Genomic DNA, 20328 nt, shown 5'->3' on the forward strand with positions numbered 1-20328 from the left:
ATGTGCGGCAGAGACCCAAAAAACAGCTGGCTGGTGGGAGGTGAGCGTGCATGCACGGTGGGCTGGTGCAACGACTAGTGTGGCACACATGCCATAGGTTCGCCATCACGGTCTTAGGGCATTAATTTTAAAGGTTGCCGTTTCTTACTACCATGGGAAGAGAAAGACATGACTTGGTAAGAAATTTCTTCCCCAACTCAGAACCTGATGACTAGAGTCCTAAGCAATTTCATAATTGCTGTACATATAACTAAAGTGTAACTGCTAAAACTAGCCTAATTGGAGATCTTCCAACATAAAAGAAAGTGCTTCACTTCCCAATAATTTGTTTAGATTTACGGTAATTAGTGAGTTTTGCTCCATTAGAAGAGGTGTTGCTGACTTTCAGTGATAGCCATGCACCATCTTGCATATATGACACCCAAAGCATTCCTGAAATCCTGCAGCTGTGCATTTTTTAAAAAAGGACAAGTTTACTTTCTAGTATTCTAGTTTTACTTGTATGGGGCATGTCTATACTATATAAAAATTAATAGGAAATTGAAAGTATTAATAAGCAACTATAGGAAGCTATTTTGGGCACATTTTATAAGTGTCCTAAGTGGAGATAGAGATAAGAGTTCTGACCTATGACATGTTTAGAGCTTTTATCTTCATTGTTTATAGTCTCTCATTTTCCCTCAATACATTATAGAACTTTGTTCTACAAAGAACTCACGTTAAATTTTCAATCAAGTATTAATGCTCCATAAACCTATATTCTGTAGTTAGTAAGAGATTTTAATGAGAAAGAAAGACCCAGTATCTTTGGGACTGAGTACACATATAAGCGTTAATGTACCACTATACTACACTACAAACATTACTGTAGAACAGGGGTCCCCAACGCCCGGTCCATGGACCGGCACCGGTCCATGGCATGCCAGAAACCAGGTTGCACAAACAAGCAAAGCCCCATCCACGGGGTGCAGGCAGCACACGAAACCACGCCCCCTCCAGTCCATGGAAAAACCTTTCTCCACGGAACTGGTCCCTAATACCCAAAAGGTTGGGAGCCACTTCTGTACAAGAAGAGCAGGCAGAACTGGGGTGCAGAGTTAAGCATATCATAAGGTTAGAGTTTTTGCATTCCCACAAGTGCTCCAGGTCAAACCCCTCCTGAGTTCTGTTGATCCTTATTTAGCACCAATTTAGTATTGAACTTTAGTTGAACAGGTTCTTGTGTATGAGCTTGGATAAATGTTCTGTGCTTCATTGTCCTGATTATTTGCCTGTGACATTATCCTGGTTATTCAAACCTACACTTGACAGTATCTTTGAATTATTGTATGTGCTAGAACAGGGGTCTCCAACCTTGGTCCCTTTAAGACTTGTGGACTTCAACTCCCAGAAGTTGAAGTCCACAAGTCTTAAAGGGACCAAGGTTGTAGACCCCTGTGCTAGAATAAAAGTAAAGAACAAGACACATTCTCTATTTTACTTGTGTAATGATTTTTATATGGAGTATTATAATTTTTACATAATTACAAAATTCACATAATTTTGATTTCTGTATAAATTAACATCTTTTTTCTTCTTCTCAATGTTTAAAAGAAACTGTTAAAAAGTGTAACGGTTTGATGTAGACTTTTTATTGGTTTTAAAAAAAACATGGTGGGGGATAAGGACAATATTTGTGGGTGGAATTCTTACTTTTTTCAATTAGCAAGATATGCATTTACAACATCCCTTTGGGGCATGTAGTATAAGTGAATTGCTTTGTCATTTGAAAATACTCTGTGGACGTTTTAGGCTGGGGGAGAGGGAAGACTCTAGGCTTGAAAGAAGCATGTGTTTAAGACTGGAGCTGTGCAGCTTGATTGAGGGGTGACTATAACACAAATTTGTTCTACATCATAGATTCTTGGTATTAGAAACGCATATGTGTGTGATGTACTCAGTCTCTTATCCTCCTGGAATAATGAAACTGTGTTCTTATTAACTTGCTAATTCAGTGTTTCATGGTGAGTTTCAGAATAAAGGTTGACATTTAAACATCTGATTTATATTAACCAAACTCTTAAATGGTGAAACTGAAAGACTAAATATGGAACTGGCAAATTGGGTGTATACTTAATGATCCCATAAATACAATCTTAGAAAGTTATTTTCTCTCCTTTACTTCTGCCCATTTCAACAATTAGATTTTCTTTAAAACTAGCTGGCTATTAGGAAAATAAACCTGAAATGATGTGTATTGTTTGTTAGCATGTTATTCAGAAATAGAACCTCTCTTCTTTTCTCCTTTTTCCAGGTTTTGAATGAAGAATGCGATCAAAATTGGTACAAGGCAGAACTCAATGGCAAAGATGGCTTCATTCCCAAAAATTATATAGAAATGAAACCACATCCGTAAGTATTACTGTTTCCTCAATTATTTGGCACACTTACTGACTGAGCTGTCATGGGAGGAATAAAATTCTTTATTAAATTACAATGCAGAGAGCAATATAAAAGCATAGTAAATAAATGCATAGTTGCTTATAAATCTGAGACAAGGCTGACTAATGTACAGGTAGTCCTTGACTTACAACCACAATTGAGCCCAAAATTTATGTTGCTAAGTGAGACGTTTGTTGTGAGTTTTCCCCCATTTTATGAGCTTTTTGCCACAGGTGTTAAGTAAATTCACTGTAGTTTTTAAGTTAGTAACACGGCTGTTAAGTGAATCTGGCTTCCTCATTAACTTTGCTTGTCAGAAGGTTATAAAGTGGATCACATGATCCCAGGACACTGAATAAATATGAGTCAGTTGCCAAGCATCTGAATTTTGATCATGTGATCATGGGGATGCTGCAGTGGTCAAAAGTGTAAAAAAACAGTCATAAATTACTTTTCAGTTCAGTAACTTGGAATGGTCACTAAGTGAACTGTTTTAAGCTGAGGACTGCCTGTTATAATAATAATGAATAATTATTGTTTTATAAAACATATAGTTCAGTTACTTTGCCACAAACTTTGGATCTACCTTTAATTTAGATAAGCAACAGTGCCCTCAAAATATTTTGAACTCAATAACTGGTCACTTGATATGCTTGCTATGACTCATGGAAATTCTAGTCTAGGAGGGAATCTGATTTTCTACCATTAAAGCAGAAATTTTAGATGATAATTCCAGCCAAAAAATCATTTGAAAACACTTTTAAGTTAAAAAGGTGAGGATTGCATCTTCTGACTTGTATCTCTACATAAAAACATCTTCAGTCTCATGAGAAAAATTATGACCTAATGCATTACGCAATTTTTGAATAGAAGGTGCCATCAAGCTGAAGAGTGAAGCTAGTAACACAGTTGGTTGTTTACATTGCCAGCAGAGAAGTAGATCATGTGAAGCTGAGTTCCTTGTTAGTGCATTCATAGCTAGTATTGCAGAATCAGCAGTTAAGAGCAGGTTGTTTGCTTTTGCTGCAGTTATGGCTATTCATCCAGTACAATATTTGATTCTGGTCTAGTGACGGTGATGATGTAACTATTCAAAAGAAAGCCTGGCGGGGGGGACGACGACACATTTTTGTATTAAAATTCTTTCCTATGCTTATTTCTTTCCTTCATCAGTGACAACATTATTCTTGGTACGCCTACACAAAGCCTACAGAAAACCTTAGTTTCTCAGAAAGTTTGTGTGACACGTCAGCAGTAGCAAAAGCGTAGGGTGTGTTTTTGTCGTGATGTGAGTAGTGCAATGTAAGCATGCCCCTGGTCTCTGTATTCTGAAAAATACAGAATAATAGCAGCTTCACACTCATTAAACAATTAATAGAAATCACATTCATTATGGGGGGGGGGGAAATTAAACATATGGCCTGCCTAAAAAAATGATGCAGTAATCATTTCAAAGCTGTCAGTGAAAAATGATTCCAGGGGAGAATTAATATTGAGCTTTTTTTTTTTTTTGAGCTTTTCATTTTTGTTTTTACTGCTTATATTGCCTCCTTTGTTCCTTCTCATCTCTAATTCTCTTAGGTTTTAGGGTGCCCATTGTCCTGCTTTCCCTGCTACCGTTTTTCCACTCATTTCTGGCTGCCAGAAGTGTTGATTACTTTTAAGAAATACTGTACTATAACAACAACCCAGTAATTATCTGTTATTGAAGATGGAATAAATTGTAGAAATCGATATTTAAAATTTTTGTGATTAATATTTCTTATTTGTAGGAAGCTGTTTCTTAATTCATACGTAAAATGAAATCGAAACTGAATATTAAATTAGAACTAGGCATCTTTTTTTCTATACTTTTTCTTCAGAGGTAACATCAGAAAAATACAGAGCAATCAATGAAATCATCCTCTTTCCGTTTGTTTTTTTGCCACCTTCATCTTTTCATTCTCTACAATTCTCCTGAAATAATATTTTTTGGGAAGGGTTGCTTTCTAATTGACTCCTGGTGAGTGCCTGCAACTAATTCCTGCAATTATTTGGCAAGGTTTCTTTTGGGGGGGGGGAGACGGAGAGGTTTGCCATTGCATTCTTCCTAGGATGGGAAAGTGGGTGACTGGCCCAGGGTCACCCAGCTGGTTTCATACCTAAGGCAATACTACAATTTGGGGTCTCTGAGTTTCTAGCCTGGTGCCTTACACTCTCTAAATTATCTCTCCCCTTCCCTAAAAAACCTACTAATACCTCAATGATCCTAATAGCTCTACTGTAAAATCATATGACATCTAAATCCAAGTCTTCGCAAAGATAGAATAGCGTTTTGGCAGTGGAACAAAGAAGGTGGTAGACTCCATCCATTCATTGCACCTGCTCCAGCATCTATCTGGTTTAATTTGGATTACTTGTACTAAATGGAGAATGGGGATTGAGCGAACTAGCCCCTTCCAACTATTTGATTCAGTCCTACAGAAGAATAAGTCCAGAATAATATGCCCCCTCCTCAAAATATCTTTCAGTGTAACTCTAGAGCCTGAAAATCAATAAAGAAAGAAAAATGCTATCTTCAGAGAGCTTGAAAGAAACATGCACAGAAACATGAAGCAAATATTCCCTGGTTTTACAGGTAGTCCTCGACTTACGATCACAATTGAGCCCAAAATTTCTGTTGTTAATTGAAAAGTTAAGTGAATTTTGCCCCATTTTACAACTTTTCATGCCGCAGTCAGTCAGTGAATCACTGCCGCTGTTAAATCAGTAACACGGTTATTAAGTGAATCTGGCTTCTCCATTGACTTTGCTTGTCAGAAGGTCACGAAAGGGACACAGCAAGCATCATAAATATGAGTCAGTTGCCAAGCATCCGAATTTTGATCATGTGACCATAGGGATGCTGCAATGGTCATAAATATGAAAAGCGGTCGTAAGTCACTTTGTCCAGTGTTGCATAACTTTGAACGGTTACAACTAAATGAAACTGTAATAAGTCGAAGACTGCCTGTATTTTTTTTTTCTATCTTTCCCCTTTCAGATTAGTCCAACCACAGAAGAAGCTTTTGTAGGCTTAAGAATAAAGCTAGAGGTAGGGTCCTCCCTTCATTTCTGAAATTGGAACATGCTGGCTGGGGTTGATGGGAAATGAGAGTTCAGGAACACCCGAACAGCTACAAATTCTCTACCTCTGGGTTAGAATTTTGCTTCGCTTGTCAAGGAGAACAAGGGGTGAAGAAAGAGCAGATAGAAAAGGAAGGGAAATATTTTCCAGTCCTGTAGGAGACTCATGAACTATTCCACCGCACTCCAGAATGATTGTCTGCATCCCATATTCAGTAAACAATTGGAATGGCAGGGAATAGGAAAAGGAAACTGTAGCCACTTCTGCTTCTAAACATCTTGTCCCAGGCAATCTCTCAGGATCGTACACAAGCACATGCGCACATGCATGCTCACACATGCACGCACATTCTTCTATTATTAAAAGATTTTTCAGAAGCAACAGGCAGTTCTTGCAAAGCAGGGTCAGAGAGATTGCTCAGATTTGTTCCGTGGCCCAAGGAGGAAGGGACTATACTTGAAAGGAGACACTGGGCCAAATGAGAAATATAGATGGCCAAATGTGGCCAACATTGTCAGGTATCTGTTTTAGCTCTTTCTCAGATGATTCAGGAGGTGATTGCAAAGCACAAGAAATGGTGAAGTTAACAGAGGCAAACTACGTTGAAATTAGATTACAAAGGGACGGTATCTGTAGGGTGCCATGTTATCATTGTTAGCTAATTAAGCACTGTTAGCTAATTAAGCACTAATTAGTCAGTGGCTTTTCAGCCAAGGTTGAAAATGATTGCATGTGCATTAAAACCCCAAAAATATAAATATGTTCTTTATTTGCTTAATTCCAAAGTTCTAACAAAAAAGAAGAGCTCCCGAAAGGTAGACATTGCCTTCTTAATAAGCTTTGAGCAACTGGGTTAAAATTTGATATGAGGAAAAACAGATTTTAGGCACTACTATAAAAATGCTGAATGGATCATAAACTCAGCATCTTTTTATTTAACGCAATTAAATTGCAGTGAGTAATTCTTGGCTTTCAGTTAGTTTGCTTTGCTCATTGGTGAAATAGTGTGGTGTGGTTTTGAATTGGCTGACTCTAGTAATAAATAGCATGCCTAAAATTACATTCTATTGACATGCTTGACATGCTGAATGTGAAACAAATTGAGCCCTGCATAATGTGGCACCGTAGTGACTGACCACAAACAGATTCAGAGGTTCTTTGGTGGTGATTGGAATAAATAATAATTGCTACATTTTGGAGCCAAAAACTTAGGTCAGTGTGCATGCCGAGACATTTTTTTTTTGCCAGAGCTGTAAACACCCAATCTGTATATGCCCTTAGATTTGCTTAGACAACAGATCACACAATTAAGTTTATATATTTGCCAAATTATTTGATGGTTATTTGAAGGATCATCTCCTCCTGGTCACATCTACCAGAGTGGGGAAGCAAGAAATACTGTGGTTCCCCTCTCCTTCTTCTAGTGGGACAAAGAAGAAGAGCCTTCTCTCTGGTAGCTCCCTCCCTGTGATCCATAGATCATCCCTATGGAGATAAGATTGGCCCCCACTTTCATACTCTTTCACAATGCCCCATGACCTAGTTTTGTCAGCGGGCCAATGAACACAGAGTGGGATGGAGCCCATTAAGTGGCTTATTTGATTGACTTACTGTTGTTGGGGTGGTGGTGGTGGGTAGTTATCGCTTTTTATTGTTATTTCATATGAGATTTTTTTATCTTTGTAAGCTGCCTGGAGAGTGAGTCATGTAAACTTTTAAAATAAAATAAAGTAAAATAAAATAAACAATACAATTATTTATATGGGGGACCCGTAGATCGCAGTTCTTTTTTGTTTGTTATATATTTGCAAGAGATGAACTTTTTTTGCAAGGAAGTTTGTAAGAAAATTCAGTTTATTTCTGAAAAAAAGTAAACTATTACATGGAGCAGATATGAAAATAAACCCAGCTTTTTGGCAATTCCTACAGTTTGTAACTGTAAACAGAATGAACAAATGCAGTCCTCTTGATGACATAATGTTGGGAAGTAATCCACCAAACGTGTATTTTTGTTTATTTCCAATAAGATCCAGGTTTTTTGTAATTCTTAAATCTCTTCTGACAGACAGCAGCAGCATTTCCTATGGATATAATAACTTTTCAGCTATTAGGGTACAACACATATCTTCCCTAATTGTGGTCTCTAAAATAAACTTGCAAGCTAGTATTCATACCACCCTGTTAGAGATAGGAAGGGACAGAAGCTTCAGGCTGTAAAAAGTTCATGAAACAATTCATACTGCAGACTTTCTGATTTGTAGCTCAATCATTTTAATCAACATTGCCAACCCAATTTAGGTTAACCACTTATAGCTCAATACTGCAAGTGATGATTAGAGTCATTGAGCCATAGAGTTGGAAGGGACCGTTTAAACCATCAAGTCCAAACCTCTCCTCAGTTTGAGAATTCAGGTGAAAGCATCACAGGCAGATGGATATCTAACCTTTGCTTGTACGCATTAAGTGAAACAAACCACAGTCTCACTGGACCGTTGATCCCTAATCAAACTGCTCTTGCTGTTTGGGATTTTTCCCTAATAATCAGGATCCACTTTCCTATATTTTTAATGCCATTTCTTGTGCTCTTGATCTTTTTCTGTGGGATACCCCAAGTATTGAAAAAGTGCTGTCTGTGCGACTGCCCTCCTGGTAGTTTGAACTGGAAACAGTTAATCCCAAAACTAGCCTGTCAGAGCTCTTATTGTTAAAAGGAAGGTTATGTTGCAGTATAAGCATTTCAGTGAACGCTGTACTTTAATTGTTGATCTTAAAAAGCAGAAGCTATCTACCATTCCAATATCTTCACTGTTAATCCTAAGGCTGTTTGTTTTACCTGTTGTCATTGGTTTCATCACCTTTATACTTAATTTTGGATCCATTTTTTCATTTACTTTTATTGCTAGAGTTTTTAGATTCTTTGCATTTTTGGCAGTCCGTACTGTTATCAGCACAAAGCAGATTATTGATGTGTCTTCCTCCAGTTTTAAAGCCTCATTCATCCTTTTCCAATCCATCTTCCCTTGGTATAGTATACATAGAATACATAAATTGAATAAATAGGGGGGTAGTATACTGCTTGTCTCATTCCTTTGCCAACCTGGAGCCAACCTGTTTTGCCATGTTGGTCTATACTATGGGATCCTGATCAGTATACAGGTTTTACATAAAAACTGTGAAATGTTCTGAGATGTCCATTTTCCTAAGTACACTCAACATCTTGACATAATCAACACAACTAAATGAATCAATGAAACATATTCTAACTTCTTTTTGGTATTCTTTGCCTTTCTCAATTATCCAATGTGCATCAACCATAACATTTTGTCTTCCTTCACTTTTTCTAAAGCCAGAGTGAACATCTGTCATCTCCTTTTCCATATAAAGTCTAATCTGCATTGAATGAGTCTAACAATTATTTTGCTAGTGTTTCAATTAATATAATGTTACAATAGTTTGTACAATCAGTTAAGTCCCCTTTGTTTGTTTACTGCTATATAGATTGACCTCTTCCAATCTGTGCTCAACTGCATCATTCTTCAGATTTGCTGTCATTGCTCGGTTAGAACTTTTACTGATTCTTCTCCTTTTTCTTGCCACGTTTCTGTAGATTTTTCATTATTCCTTAAAATGCTGATTTGGTAATCACTGGACTCTTGATTATTACTTCATCAACAAAACTGATAAGATAGAGTTTATTGAAGAATTGAGAACATTTATTAAAACCAAGTATTATGCTGCAACTAGGCAAGAATCTTTTATATTCTTATAATTCAATTTTTCCTCAACTTTTAAAATATAGCTAAGGATTTTCTTTAACATTTTAAGGTTCCATTTGCATGCCATGCTGCCTCAGAATTTGTAAGGATACTAGATTATGAATTCTGAAAATGGCAGCGTATGCTTCTCAACCATTCCAACATTCTCAAATCAAACAGTTATGGCCTTTATAGCCATTCCAGAAAGAGTTTAGGTGGAGTCATTTGTCAGATTGCTGCTCTGGAACCAGCCTGTCCAAACTAGTTCTTTCCATGTAATTTGAATTGGGCTTAATGTTCAGTTCTGTGTTTGCGCAGGTGGTTTTTTGGGAAGATTCCTCGAGCAAGGGCTGAGGAGATGTTGGGTAAACAAAGACACGATGGTGCCTTCCTCATCAGGGAGAGTGAAAGTGCTCCTGGTGATTTCTCCCTCTCAGTCAAGTAAGTATTACTTTTGGATTGAATTTGATCTGATTTGATTGATGGCCTGGCTGCAGTCTTTGAAACGTCTGTTATTGGCTGGAACAAAGAAAGAGAGTGAGTTTTAAGAAGTTTCCTCCATTGCAAGGATGGCCGTATTAGGCTTTTATAGTCAAAAGCCTTCTAACTTACCGCAGTTCTGAAGATTTTTGGTTCGTGGTCCTCTTTGGATACTGACAAGCTAGACATTAGGAAGGGGAAAAAAGATGTCTCAGCTCACTGGCGATGAATTTAGTACTGTCAGCAACTCCCTAAAACTCCAGTGCTTTATAGGAGGCAGCCCTAGGATCCAAAGAAAATGCATTGTGTTAAAAAGTTGCAGATACATGCTACGTTTGCACCAGAGTATTCAGACTGTGTTTTGCCTTCAAGTCTAATGTGATCACTCGCACTGGAAATTTTAAAAAACTTAGCCATAGCTACATGCCTGTTTCTACCCTGTTTTCCCCAAAATGAGACATCATCCCCTGATAATAAGCCCGGTCGGGCTTTTGAGCGCAGGCAATAAGGCTAAGCGCTTATTTCAGGGTTCAAAAAAATATCAAACGGGATCTTATTTTTGGGGAAACATAGTAATTCAAGTGCCTTCACTACCAAAAGAGGCTTTCAGAATACGTTTTTTTGCTCCCAGTTTTGGGGCCTAACAGAAAAATAAAGTACTTTGATGAATCAACCTTCTGTCATGCAATGTTTTAAAATGTAAAAAGAAGGCATGAGGGGCTTTCTTTTAATATCCAAGCTTAATAGCCTGATCGCGCTTTTGTTTATCCACATTTAGAGATTGCCTGACTCCTTAGCCACTATGGATGGCTTAAAACAACACAAAGATAAAAAAAATTTTTTTAAAAAAAGGGGGACCTTGGCCAGCCAGACTGGACTCATTCTTGGATTTAACTGATTCAGCTTTTGCTGAATATTGAACACTGAACACAGATAATAAATGTGTGCTAGAAATGAGAATTTCAAGATTTGCAAAAAATAGAGCTTTCATTTCACACGATTTATACACTCTTATTTCCTTGACTTGTAACATTGACTGCTGGCTTGTACTGCCACCTCATGTTTAGAAATCCTCAAAACCCCAATGTGCATTTCCCTTGGTTGAAGATTAACCCTGTAGATGTGCAAGAAAAGAATATTGCTTTCCTGAGAGAAATGTTAAAGCAGTGAGTACATCTGGAATGTTCTTCCCCTTCTTTTTAGATTCGGAAATGATGTGCAGCACTTCAAGGTGCTTCGAGACGGTGCTGGCAAGTATTTCCTCTGGGTGGTAAAATTCAATTCTCTGAATGAGCTGGTAGACTATCACAGATCAACCTCTGTCTCCAGGAACCAACAGATATTCCTCCGAGACATTGAGCAAGTGCCTCAGGTAAGAATATTTTTGGAGTTTTCCTAATCACAATACTACTTTTATTCTTTATGAATACCTATAGGAAGGTCTTTTTTAGTGTGTGGAGATGTGTATGAAGGATAAGTAAAACCTTGGTGACTTACGAGGACAAATTGTGTTAGGCGCTATTCTGTTTTCAATAGTGACACTATTTTTAAAAGATATATAACCCATTCGTTAAACCAGACCCTCAAGGATTTCTAAAAATTATACAATGAAAAAGTACAACAGAACACCCTCTTTCTGAAATAGCTGATAAACTTTTGAGACATGCATGAAGCTGCCGAAGAGAAAAGTAGAAAGGAAATTCCCTTGCATGCACTATTTCTGTTGATGTTCACAGAGGATACAGCTCAACATGTTTGAATGGCTGGGCAATTTTTTTCAAAATTTGCCAAGTGCCAAGGAGATACTAAACTTGTCAATGTTTGTGGAGGAGAGCTTTCTACCTGGGGGTGCTGAGCAGTACCTGATTAGCAGAGCAAAGTTGGCTCCCAGAGTCCAGTCACAGAGGAGATGCAGGGAGGCAGCCACTTGGCTTCTGCCCTCTTGTCTGAGATTGCCCTGGGAAAATTGGAGGTTGAGGAGTCTGGGTAGTGTGGAAATGATGACAACGTGTAGGCAAGTGAGGCCCTTGGGATAGAGGACTTTGACAGCCAGTTGATTGCGGAGGCTGAAGCAAGTAAGCAGCTTTGTAGGAGAACCATCCAGTGTTTGGTGACTGCCCCATATCTGGTCAGTCTGCAGTACCAAAACCTGGTAGAGTATTGGGGAGGATGGGTTCACCCTCTGTAATGTGCCTCCCACGTACCAGCTGGGGCTTTAATCGCTGGCTAGAGAGACGCTTGGATGCAGGCAGGCTTCGGTCAGTGGCCGTGTGGCGTTTGGATAGGGTGGGCAGCGAGGTGCATGGATCGGGTGGGCAGCAGCTTGTGGCCGATCCAAGCACCACGCGGTCGCTGACAGAAGCCTGCCTGCATCCAAGCGTCTCTCTAGCCAGCAATTAAAGTGCGACCAGCGAGGAGCTTGGATCCAGTGGGCAGCGAAGCGTGTGTCAATCACCTCGGCCTGCTGCCCACCCAGCAGGACTGTCCGACCGCCTCCCACCCACTCTGAGTAGTTTCTATGCCCATAGCCAAGGCCACCCGGTCACATGAGCAGCTAGCCACGCTCACCCAGTCACATGAGCAGCTAGCCACGCCCACCCAGTCACATGACCACCAAGCCACACCCCAAAATAAGCCACGCCCACAGAACCGGTTGTTAAAAAATTTGAATCCCACCACTGATATAACCCAGTTCCTTCCCTCTTTTCCATTTCTTCCTTTATATAACATTAAAATCATTCATTTCCATTTCTCATTTCCCATTGTTTTTTAAAGTAAACCCAATTTTCCATTGCTTTTTCAGCTTAAATTTACATTTGTGTAGCAGATCTGTGGCCCTCCAGTTTCTGAATTATATTATCTAGTTGCTAGAGTTATCATAGCCAATGGTAACGGATGCAGGGACTTGCAATTCAATAACATTTAGTTTAGTTTACTTTATTGTCATTGCACCTCATACAATGAAATTAAATGCCATCATCAGTGTACATTATAACTATAAAAATAAAACACACACACACACTTCACATTCTATACAATTGAATTGAAAACCTGATATTGCATTAATATTGCACTATACAGTAGAATTCAATATAGCTACTGCCCTAGGATAGAAGCTATTTTTCAGCCTATTTGTCCTTGTTTTTATTATCCTGTACCATCTGCCAGATGGTAATAGTTCAAAATAAGGGTGCCCAGGATGAGATGGATCTTTAAGAATGTTTTGAAGGCAGCGGGAGCTATAAAGCTCTTCCAAAGAGGGGAGAAGGCAACCAGTGATCCTCTGGGCAATGACGTTACCCCTCTGGAACTCTGTCCTATCTGCCACTGGGCAATTGGCAAACTATACACAGGTGCAATAAGTTAAAATACTCTCTATGGTGCAGCGGTAGAAGGTCACCAGCAGTTTTCCATTCAGTTGTTGTTTCCTGAGAAGTCTCAGGTAGTATAATCTCTGCTGGGCCCTTTTGACCACTTCTGCAATGTCCCAGGTCAGGTCCTCTTTTATGATAACACCCAGAAACTTAAAACTAGCCACTTGCTCCATTGATAAGCAAGGACTGGATTACTGAACTATTTCTTCTATAACATCTGGAAAGTCATAGTTTTCTCATCTCTGGATTGCATGAATCCTCCTGATGCCATTAAAATTTTACTTGTACAGGTAGACTTCGACTTATTACCACAATTGGGACCAGAATTTAGATTGCTAAGAAGGCAGTTAAGTGAATCACACTGATTTTATTATCTTTTTTGCCACCATTTTTAACTGAATCACTGCAGTTGTTAAGTGAATCATACAGTTGTTAGGAAAATCCAACTTCATTGATTTTCCTTCTCAGAAGCAAACTGGGAAGGTTGCAAATGGTGATCACATGATTCTAGGATATTGCAATCATAAAAACATGTTGCCAAGCACCAGCGTTTTGATCATGTGACTGGAGATATTGCGACAGAATTGCGAGAATTACTCTTGCGTCACTTTTTTCAGTGCCACTGTAATTTCAAACCATCAATAAACAAATGGTTATAAGTTGAGGACTACTTATATAGATGTGTTTTTTTCAAAAAAAGGGTGCCCAGGATGAGATGGATCTTTAAGAATGTTTTGAAGGCAGCGGGAGCTATAAAGCTCTTCCAAAGAGGGGAGAAGGCAACCAGTGATCCTCTGGGCAATGACGTTACCCCTCTGGAACTCTGTCCTATCTGCCACTGGGCAATTGGCAAACTATACACAGGTGCAATAAGTTAAAATACTCTCTATGGTGCAGCGGTAGAAGGTCACCAGCAGTTTTCCATTCAGTTGTTGTTTCCTGAGAAGTCTCAGGTAGTATAATCTCTGCTGGGCCCTTTTGATCACTTCTGCAATGTCCCAGGTCAGGTCCTCTTTTATGATAACACCCAGAAACTTAAAACTAGCCACTTGCTCCATTGATAAGCAAGGACTGGATTACTGAACTATTCCTTCTATAACATCTGGAAAGTCATAGTTTTCTCATCTCTGGATTGCATGAATCCTCCTGATGCCATTAAAATTTTACTTGTACAGGTAGACTTCGACTTATTACCACAATTGGGACCAGAATTTAGATTGCTAAGAAGGCAGTTAAGTGAATCACACTGATTTTATTATCTTTTTTGCCACCATTTTTAACTGAATCACTGCAGTTGTTAAGTGAATCATACAGTTGTTAGGAAAATCCAACTTCATTGATTTTCCTTGTCAGAAGCAAACTGGGAAGGTTGCAAATGGTGATCACATGATTCTAGGATATTGCAATCGTCATAAAAACATGTCAGTTGCCAAGCACCAGCGTTTTGATCATGTGACTGGAGATATTGCGACAGAATTGCGAGAATTACTCTTGCGTCACTTTTTTCAGTGCCACTGTAATTTCAAACCATCAATAAACAAATGGTTATAAGTTGAGGACTACTTATATAGATGTGTTTTTTTCAAAAAAAAAAGGGTTCAATTAAATAGCCTTCATTGCTAAAGCAGCCTCATGCATATCAAAATCATATCTGCACAGTAAGATGATAAAGAGTTAATATTTCACTGCTCAATGTTTGTAGATGTATTTCATATTTTAGATACAACCTCAAGAATTCAAAAATGCTCACTTTTTATCATAAGACTTTTTAAAGCTGTAGTTGATTATAAAATTCAGTCTCGGCATTTTATGTATATCAGAATAAGCGCGGTATAGAAGTAAGACTTGATGGTGTTTCTATGACTGAATGAATTAACTCGCAAACCAAGACGCCATTTGTTGTCATCTCTCAGTATCAACAGCTTCAGATGTACTGACTGCAGGCTAGAGACCATAGTTTGTGTCACTAAATAAATAAATAAATAAATAAATAAACGAGCAATTTGGAGGCCTCAATAAATTAATCCCCTGTTCTCTTCTTTACAGCAACCCTCATACGTACAGGCTCTTTTTGATTTCGACCCTCAGGAGGAGGGAGAGCTGGGCTTTCGCCGTGGAGACTTTATCCAGGTCCTTGACAATTCTGACCCCAACTGGTGGAAAGGAGCCTGCCACGGACAAACAGGCATGTTTCCACGCAACTACGTTACCCCCGTGAACCGGAACATCTAGAGCAGATGGCTAAAGATTATTTAAGGAAAGAGGAAAAAACAGTACAGCCCGCATTCAGAATCTAACAGCAGCCAGAGATCTCCAGTCATCAGGCCATAAAACCGAGTCCCCTCAGGTCTGCATGAGGGGGAACACTTTTTTTCACTCAGAATGGAACTTTGTGGGGAGGGGACAGGAGAAGGGTCCAACTTATGCACCAAAACTTTTCTTTAAATTAAAATGGATATTAACAGATTTCTTTGGTTATTTCTGGGGTGGCCCTTTTTGTTCACTGGTCCTTTTTCCCCCCAACACCAGTGCATCAGTGTATGAAGTGTTACTGCTAAATGAAGTCCATGCTATGCCAGGAAGAGAGGAAGCTCTGATGGTATCTGCTATTCATGCATACAGTCTTCGGGAAGGGACTGAGAGAGGAAGCCAAATACATTAGCCAGTTTAAACACACACACACAAACACCAATTATGCTTCTACCTTCAGTGTTTTGCCTAAGATAAGGTCTTAATTTTTTTCCTCACTGCTTTTCAGTCTGAAAGTTGTTCAGCTGTGGAGCAGAGGGGAAGATGGTAAATAGGTTGTAGGATTTTTCTGAGAAAACCTGCATTACAACCAGATCGTGTTTTCATTAACCGTGACAGCTTTTAATTTTCTTTTTAATCGTGAATTTAAGCACGTTCTTCTGTTTTTTTAATTAGTGCCTTTTCCCTTGTTTAACAAAAAAATAGTTCACAATTTTCAGTTTGTTTCTGTTGTTATGTAAATACTTAAGGAATCAAAATGAGAGGAATGTAACTTTATTACATAAAAAGATCTCCATTTACCAGATGGAGCTTTAAAATATGTATAAGCATTTGATATTTTTCATACTAGTTGGGGAAAAAAGGCATATAATGTCCCAAAACTCACAGCCTGGGGTTCTTGAGCAAAAGAGAGAAAATAGCCCCAGTTTGGGGGGAGAAATGGCATATTTTACAAAACCTAGAGTGAAATTCCAAATTATTTTCCCCAAAGACAATAAGGCCTCAAGAAATTGGGCTTAATTCTAGCAAATGGTTGACCCTAATGCTTGGGGAGAAGCAGTCCACTCCCCTCTCAAGTTGGCTTGACTCATAGTTGCAATCGGTGACTATCTTTCAGCAGTTCCCCATTTTTCTACACCAGTATTACTGTAGCTGGAAGAATCATCTTTCTTACTCTCAAATCCCAGGAGGGAGATTGTATTCAACTTTTTATCCTGAGAAAACTCATAGGTGCCATGCATAATATTATGAATGACTTAGACTTTAAGACCAGGGATAGCAACCTGCAGAGCTCCTGTGCCAACCAGTTACCTTATTTCCTTTTGCTGAGCCGCATACCTGGAATTTCTCTACCTTAGTAACAGACCCCAAAACTACCACAGAGACCTTCCCTTACAAAAAAGCACTGTTCTGACCAGATCAGGGTAAGGGGGGACCCTGTGTTGGTGGGTGCCTTTTTATACTAAGTGTTACAGGTATTATTCCTGAAATGGACTCTGCCTTATATTTCCATTTCTCTCAGCAGGTGAAAAAAGAAAGAAAGCTACCCTGTAGCATATTAATTTCTCATGTTTTTCTTGCTAGCTGTCATTCTCTCCATTCTCCCCATCCCCACTTTCTTTTTTAAAATTATTGGAAAAGGAATTATGGCATTCTACATTTGGACCATTTGATTGTTTTTTCTTATTTTGGAATTGGTGTATATCATGCAGCCTTGCAGACATAATGTCTTGTGTGTATATATATATATTAAATCTGTGTTTAAATAAAACAGGCCTATGTACGTAATCCGTTAACGCAGCAGCAGCATTTGGTAGATAGTAATTAACTGTGAATAATAAATATACAACAAATTCTTCACTTGAATATCAGTGTCTTCTTTATTAACACTTACAATTAAATAACACATTTAAAGAATCGGTGGGGGTTTAATTATAGTAACATGCTGGAGATTATACTCTCAGAAATGGGAAGGACTAGATAAAAACTTAACTTTGATTTAAATTAAAATTATTGCTGTAGCTTCTCTTTGGAACCCATAAAGCAGGGAAAGCCGGTTGAGCATAACTCCTTGGTAAGCAAGAGTTGTTAAGTGAGTTTTGCTGCATTTTACGATTTTCTTGCCATAAGTGAATCACTCTTATAAGTTAGTAATACGGTTAAGTGAATTTGGCTTTCCCATTGACTTTGTCAGAAGGTCGTAAAAGGTGATGATATGACACCATGGCAGTCATCATAAATACATGCCAGTTGCCAAGCATCCGAATTTTAATCATGTGACCACGGGGATAAAACGGTCATAAATTGAAAAACAAAATCCTTTTTTTTAAAAGTGCCTTTGTAACTTCAAGCGTTCACTAAAAGAATGGTTGTAATCTGTGCACTTTCTCACCAGGGATAATTAGGGCCTGGGTGTATTTGTATGTTTATCTGTTGAAGGTACAAAATTAGTTTCTCTATTTGTTATCTTCTGCTTTTAGTGCTCAGATCCACAGCTCTATCTGCTTTCATCCAGAATGATTCCTTGCTGCACACAGCTATCCCTTGGTTTTTCATAGGTTTTCAAAGTGATTTTGCTAGAAAGAAGAGGCACTTTAGCAGTTTTATTGAATGCAGAGGACTTTCTATTCTGATAGAAATTTGTTATATCTAAGGACTAGTTTTGGAGGACAGAGGCATCATCTATTATGGACCTTTATGAAACCATGTACTGTTGTCATTCAGTCTGGGGACTTTTTTTTCTCAGTTAATCTTGTGGTTTAATCTCACTGCTACAATTTTAACAGAATGGCTCAGAAATTAAATGCATACCTTTTTTAAGGATTTTCCTATTTTTATCCAATTAAATTGTTTGTTCCTCAAATAATCAATTATTACACAGTATGTAATATGTTCTTTCAATATGTTTAATTCAACCAGTTTTCTGAATTTGCATAATATACCTAATCAGGCAAATAGGTTTTTTTAACACTTTGCACATCCATATAGATTGGTCTATTAGTGATTTTACCAGCTTTTTAGCTCTACTTTTTCCAGATTCAAAACAAAGACAATTTTGAGTTCAAAAAATCAGATTATAACCTTGGGTACAGTTTTCTGTAATTCCAAGGTAAAGGCTACAAATATTTTAGCTGGATGACCAAATGACTGTGTGAACATGACATGAATTTGTAAAATAGCCAATCACATTTTATCCAGTGTGTTTTGCACACTCAGCCCATGCACTTAATTTGTGGATCAGTTGCAATGATATATTAATTGAGTAAATCACACTCCAAAATTCAGATGGGCCTATCAGATAAAAACGTTGGAGAGGTTTTGAATTTAAATTTTGAATTTAAAAAGAAACTTTTAAATTTTGAATTTAAAAAGAAACTTTTAATTTGGCATCGTTACAGAATGGAATTTATACTTTTTTTTGTACTTTACCTCACCCCAATTCTAGATATGCTGCAGGCAAATTATAAGAGTAAAACTGTTTTGAAACAGTTCTTTCAGTTCACTTGATAACCTGCTACCGATGTGAACTTTGCTGAGTTCTGCTTGCAAATTATGTTCCATTCTGCATGCAAAATGTATTTTAGGCAAATATCACCTCTCTAGATGACATATTCATCCAAGCTTATATTTAAAAAGGAAAAACATGCACTTACCTGTTACTTAAATTGTTAGCTGTGCAGTAGAAAGCATATGGCTGACATTTAAATCTTGGCTGCTAGTGAGCCTGTGCTTCCACTACTCTAAATAGACACTAAGTAACCACAGCAACAACAAACTTGCAATATAGGCGTTCAGGCAGAGTCAGCCTTCTCCAGATCCCATCACTTAAATTTGTCGACTTACGGGACAATGGAAACGTGCCTTCTCAGTAGCAGCCTCAGCCATCTGGAACAGCATTCCCAGAGATACAAGGGCTCCCTCTCTCCTTGCTTTCTAGAAGTCTCTTAGGCTGGCTGTGGTCCCAGGTCTGGGATTGGGGTGGCTGTGGAGCAGGGTTAGGGAGTGTCATTTTAGTTCAGGCAGTCCTGAGGTTTTTAGTAGTGTTTTTAATATATGTATTAGACTGGTTGTATACTTCCAGAGTTGGATGGCCTTACTAAATCCAATTTTTTCAAAAAATCCTCATTCAACATTAGAAAAACATGAAGCGCTTTGATTAGATACATGTATGGGGACAATGATTGTAAGTCCCCAATCCTTGGGGATTCAGCCATGGGTACAGGTATACAGGTAAAGAGTGAGCCCAGAGTAGGAACCTAAAAGTTCAAGTTGTTATTAAATAATAATAACTTGAGATCAGGTCTTCTGCTGTGGCCTTTCCTGGTCTTTCTTAGTTGAGCAACAAGATTCTTGATCTCTCTCACTGTCACTGGTCCCTGCATTGCCCAGTTTTCTATAGTTTGGCTAGGACTTCCACTTTTCACAGAGTGTCCATGTATAGTTCCTGAAAATGTGCCTCCCAAGTCTGTGTGGGGATATGGTAGTCCACCATGGATGGACCATTGCTTTGGGAGCTTGATGTCATGTGATGGAATTGAGAGGGTTTGACTGCCTGAATGAGATCTCTCTGGTTGTTTCTCATGGCTTCCTTTTTCTTGCATGTCAGCAGTGGTTTATAGGGTCTCTTCTGTTGGAGGAGATCCTGTACAACTGGTGCTGTGTTGAATATACAAGCCTGGTGAGTGATACTGAGAGGGTTGTTGTTGTTGTTTGCCACTAAAACAGTCCTGTTCAAATCATGATTTGGAGTGGCATTATTGTTGTTTTGAGAGTGCATCATTACCAGGGGTGAAATATAAAATTTGTTTCTACCAGTTCTGTGGGCGTGGCTTGGGGGGGTAATGTGACTGGGTGAGCGTGGCCAACTTTTTTTAAAAAAACTTTTAAAAGCATTTTTTCTACAACCTCTTCGGCCGGAAAGGTTGTAAATGCTTTTAAAAGC

At 38.5% G+C, this 20328-nt stretch overlaps 1 protein-coding gene across 2 annotated transcripts in view; it reads left to right on the top strand.

Moving 5' to 3' along the window:
* GRB2 (growth factor receptor bound protein 2) overlaps positions 1-17244 on the top strand; it is a 57177-nt gene extending 39933 nt beyond the window's left edge. For both annotated transcript variants that reach the window (XM_058169323.1, XM_058169324.1), the window contains exons 3-6: positions 2294-2391; positions 9601-9723; positions 10966-11134; positions 15183-17244. In XM_058169323.1, coding sequence (XP_058025306.1) covers positions 2294-2391; positions 9601-9723; positions 10966-11134; positions 15183-15368 — 576 coding nt within the window. In that variant the 3' untranslated portion in view covers positions 15369-17244. The remainder of the gene's footprint in view (positions 1-2293; positions 2392-9600; positions 9724-10965; positions 11135-15182) is intronic.
* The last annotated feature ends 3084 nt before the right edge of the window (positions 17245-20328 follow it).

This window comes from Ahaetulla prasina, chromosome 2 (genome assembly GCF_028640845.1).
Source record: "Ahaetulla prasina isolate Xishuangbanna chromosome 2, ASM2864084v1, whole genome shotgun sequence".
Lineage (NCBI taxonomy): Eukaryota > Metazoa > Chordata > Lepidosauria > Squamata > Colubridae > Ahaetulla > Ahaetulla prasina.